The 4,841-nt window shown below is 42.3% G+C and overlaps 1 protein-coding gene across 1 annotated transcript; it reads right to left on the bottom strand.

The window, feature by feature from the left end:
• Window positions 1–583: 583 nt before the first annotated feature.
• Window positions 584–4,323, bottom strand: SLITRK4 (SLIT and NTRK like family member 4). The gene has a single exon (XM_056859316.1). It carries the CDS (start codon window positions 4,276–4,278, stop codon window positions 1,768–1,770), a length of 2,511 nt encoding a protein of 836 aa, XP_056715294.1. The 5' UTR covers window positions 4,279–4,323; the 3' UTR covers window positions 584–1,767.
• Between the last annotated feature and the right edge of the window lie 518 nt (window positions 4,324–4,841).

Here is a 4,841-nt window from a genome sequence, read left to right as displayed (position 1 = left end):
TACTTATACTCTATTTTTCTCCCCAATGGATACTCAAAACAAACTACAACATCTTCGGTTTTACCCTCCATACCACCACCCTGGGAGTTAGGATCAGCTGAGAGAAAGCGACTGTTTCAAGGTCACCCAGCAAGTTTCCATGGCAAAATGAGGATTCAAGCTTGGATCCCCCAGACCCTAGTCCCATCCTTTAACCACTATACCATGCTGGGCTGTCAAGTACCTGGCAGGCCATGACACGTGGTCTGTGTTAGCTTGGTAGATCAGCAGTTGTAATAACATGCACTAAGGCACACTTTACAGCATACACAATACCACAACAATCCTTTTTTTGATGGATGATATACCCAAGGAGAAATCTGCAGTTCACCCTAAAGGGGGAAATTGCTGTGTATATATTTTAACTTTCAAAACCCATTTCAACTAATGCACAAAGCCCCGACATTTTGAAGCTACAAATGGCAACCAAACAGCCTGGCACACGATATTTAAAAAAGTTCAAACAAATCATGGATCTAGTGAAAACAAATGCACCATAGAAGTAGCACATCTCAAATAAAATCATCTGCTAGCTTCACAAAAGTAGTACAGAACATAATTTTATTATTATCATTATTATTCTTAGACCTGATCACACTGACTCTTGAATAAATCTATACATTTCATCAATAGTTTGCGTTTGGTATATTTGTTCTCATTTTTTTTTTAAATTATACTGAATGATTAATGCATCTTTGTGACCAGGAAAACAAATCAGGCATATTTAAATACATATCGAGTACATAATTTCTTCCCTATTTAGTATACAAAGTATTTCATAAATATGAATTTTTTTACAAAAATAATTTCTGAAACGCTCACACAGCAAGCAATTTTTTTGAAAATTCCGGACAACCTTTTGGGGATTGAAAGGAGTCTCATGTCACTGAGAATGGTTAACAGGTTGAGAAGCTGAATCTTAGTCTCACGTCAAGTATTTACTTCCAATTGTTGTGAAGGCTGATCCTTTTTCTGTGGCATTTCGATGCCGTTGTGGGTTGGTTGGCTCCATTATGCCGATTCATGGTATGTGTCAAGACGGTCCAATTTGGATTGGTAAGGATGCAGCGTGTCGTATTTCTGAAACACAATATTTCTGCACAGTTTAACGTTATAAATCCAGCGGTTTCAAGATGCAGGCCATAAAGGCAACCAATTTTACACATACTATCGAATGTTCTTTCTTTTGCATGCTTTTTTTTTAAAACAAAAAAAAAACTTTTCAAGTAATCTCTAAAACAGTGCCGCTTACAACACCACAGACCAAAGGGACAGACTGACACCAGTTCCTCCTCCAACTTTAATCCACGTGCAAGATGGATGGTGCCACTGAAGAACAATCACCAGGACCAGTTTCATTCTTTCCTCTTTTTGTTGTAGTTGTTTCTCGTGCATTTGCTTTAACAAATCACAAGGAGACGAAAGTTTTGCAGTTAGGGTAGAAAACATATATGCCTCTTGAGGTTAAATTCAGTGTAATATGTGTATAAAGCAACTTTTTTTTCTTTTTTTGGCAATAGAGTCTACAATATCCCTTACAGGGATTCCACAGGGCAAGAGTTTCATGAAATAAAATCTATTTGGAGCAAGAGTTTTATTAAACACCCCTGGATTGCCTGCCTCTATGCCTATACCGGTAGAATATCATATTTGGAAATTAAAAGTCAACAAAAGGCACTTGCATCATTAAATAAATGTCCTCAGTAGGAAATGAGATTGCATGGACCCCTACATTTTATTCAAAGCCGTTTGCTCTTCAAGGACTTGTAAGTAGTCCGGAGAGCCCTGAAGTTTCGCTTTGAGTTCAAAATACTCACTCTTTCTTTGCTCCACTACAATTTTACTGTGATTGCCACCTATTAAGGATTTCTTATTTTTTCTGTCTTGTTGTTTCTCCGGGTAGCGTATTTCAAAGCCACTGACCCCTATACTGTTGTATTCCTTTTTACTTTCCAGAAAATTCTGAATAAAGACATTCGAATCCCGTCCCGGGAATAATTCATCCAGTTCATCAATTGTGCTGAGTCTTTTCCTGCTATCCTGGTGCAATAAATCTTTGTCCTTCTCACTGTTGTTTCTCAGGATGACTTTCTGCCCTGGTGGCTCAGCAAACATGAAGCCCATTTCTGTTTCCTTTAAGCCGCACGAGTGGCTTTTGCTCATCTGCTCAATGGTCTGAGGGATGAAGGCCTCCGCGCCTAGAGTGTCCTTTTTGTTGGACATGTGGTCATGCTTCCGGAGCTGCAGTTGCATGGAGCTGCATTCCTGGCTCCCGAGCCCTTCGTGCTTCACGGATGGTTTTTTGTTACGGCGAAGAACAAAGACGAGGAGACAGAAAGCCACAAAGACTGTTAAAATGAGCACGACCAAAATGCTTAAGATGAGGATTGACAATGGGACTGGACCACCTGGAGGACTCCGAATGGGGCCCAACGGGGTAGTAAATGTGACCGCGGGTGCAGGGCTAGTGAAAACCACAGATGGCTTGTTTAGCAGTTTGGGACATAAGATCTCATTTTTGAGCGACTTCAGTTCAATGTTTGCAAACTGCACGGGGGTCTCGCACTTTAACTCCTTCACCACAATGCCTTCATTCAGTTTTTCCAACCAGAGTTTCAAAGCGACCAAGTCACACGTGCAGTCCCACGGATTCCCTTCCAAATCGATCTGTGTCAAGGATTTCAGCTGGTCGAGGACGCCGCTTACAGGAAGGTACATGAAGTGATTGTTCCTCAAGTTGAGCCGCGCAAGCGGTGCCCCAGCAAAAATGTACGCCGGCAGACTTCGAAGGAGATTGTTGTTCAAGTACAGGAGCTGCAAATTGGGCATCAAGTCAAAAGTGCCGCCTAAAATTTCCCTGATGACATTGTATTCCAAATACAGGTACTGAAGATTATGTAGGCCGGCAAACATTTCTGGACTCAGCCGTTCAATCTGATTGCCATTGAGATACAACCTCCGCAAATTTGTAAGGTTGCGGAAAACGTCCCCCTTGATGGTAACAATCCGATTACTGCCTAGATGGAGTAAATCCAGCCCATCAAATTCAACAAAGTCGGAAATGTCCACATCCTTAATATAATTGCCATTCACATGCAGTTTCTTGGCATTCAATGGCTTGGGGACAAGTTCAGCCAGCGACTGGATATTTCGCTCTTGACAACTGACACTTAATCCCAAATCTGAAGGATGCGTTTTACAAACACAAGGATGTGGACAAGGAGTCAGAGGCGCTCTGGTTTGGAAATACACTATTTGACTGAGAGTCCGGTTAGACAGTGATTTGCCTGCTACAATTCCCGAGATCTTGGAAGGGTTTGTAGTTTTTGGAGGCTTGGTGACCAATCTGTGCATTGACGTTTGTGTAGTGTGGCCGTTCGGTGTGCTGTAACCAGGTTCCAGCTGTGACGGAGGCAGAATGCGCACATCGAAATCGCTCCCCGTCCCCATGGAACACAACTCTTGCTTGTTGGTTTCTTTCAAAAGCCTCCCATACAAGTCACTGGGCGTTTCGCAGATGGCTTCTCCAATGTAGATGTTATAGGGCATATTCTCCAGCCACGCCTTCAGCGGCAAGAGATCGCAAGTGCAATTCCAAGGGTTGTCTTCCAGCTGCAGCTCAACGATGCGCCCAATGTGCTCCAGAACCCCAATATACGGCAACTTCTGTATTCGATTCCCACGTATATCCAGGTGGGTGAGAGAAGCAAAACGGAAAATGTTGTCAGGAAGGAAAGAAACAAGATTGTCATTAAGGATGAGGACTTTCAACTTGTGAAGCTTGTTGAAGGATCCCCGTTCAATATATTTGATTAAATTGTAGTCAGCTTGGAGATACTCCAAGTTCTCAATGCCAAGGAAAGTGTCAGCTCGGAGGATCTTTAGTTCATTGTTGTTCAAGTGCAACTGTTTTAATGCACTGAGACCCAGGAAAGCTCCTCCTTCAATGTTCTGCAATTTATTGTTACCCAGCTGTAGAGAGACGGCATGAGTAAAGTTCAGAAATGTATTTGGGTAGAGGATGATCAGGAGGTTGTTCTGGAAATTGAGGTGATAGAAATTAGACCAGGGCGGTTTCAGCTGGTTTGGTCTGTAGACCGCAACCTTTTCACAGTTGACATAAAGTACATTCTCCACCGACACGCAGGAGCAAACATTGCAAATTTCCACAGATGAGTCAGTCTCTGGATCCGTACAGGAAGCTGGGCTGGACAAAACCAGAAAGAACCACAGAAGCATCTTCTTACGATCTGCAGCCAAAGCTATTGCTCCTGAACAAAGACAGAAAAATCTACAAAAAGAAGAACAAAAAGAATATATTTCAGTTGCCATCACTCGGATTTTCTTTCTTTAAAAAAAAAAAATGTAGGTGAAAACTATACACAGAGCTCTTGTTGCCGGGCAAGGAGAGCTACAGCATGACAAGACCACAAAATATATTGCAGCAATTCAAATAGGGCACAGATGTACTTTGCATTCGAAATGCTAAACTCTCTGTCCATTCTCTGCCATGTATGCGCACACACATATTATATACGGATCCAGTGCATTTCTCTGCCTCGGCTGAGACACGGGCTCCAAAACAACATTAAAATCACCAAAGTAGCATTTACAGTTTCATGTATGTTTAGCATTCCAAATACTGTCCATTTACACACGTTCTGAAGGATTTAGATCACGTCTTTGGAGGCGGTGCATCACACATTGGAGTGGGGGGAGGTCTAGTGAAAAATGCAAAGATGCAAGCAAAAGAGAGTGAGGCACCGATCCAGAGAGAAAAGACAGGCCGCCCACCCTTACAC

The sequence above is a fragment of the Euleptes europaea genome, chromosome 13, assembly GCF_029931775.1.
Source record: "Euleptes europaea isolate rEulEur1 chromosome 13, rEulEur1.hap1, whole genome shotgun sequence".
Lineage (NCBI taxonomy): Eukaryota > Metazoa > Chordata > Lepidosauria > Squamata > Sphaerodactylidae > Euleptes > Euleptes europaea.
This window is presented reverse-complemented; position numbering and strand designations above follow the sequence as displayed.

Bases quoted from the DNA above. Each gene is read 5' to 3' on its own strand.
- SLITRK4 (XM_056859316.1), bottom strand. From the start codon at position 4,278: ATGCTTCTGTGGTTCTTTCTGGTTTTGTCCAGCCCAGCTTCCTGTACG.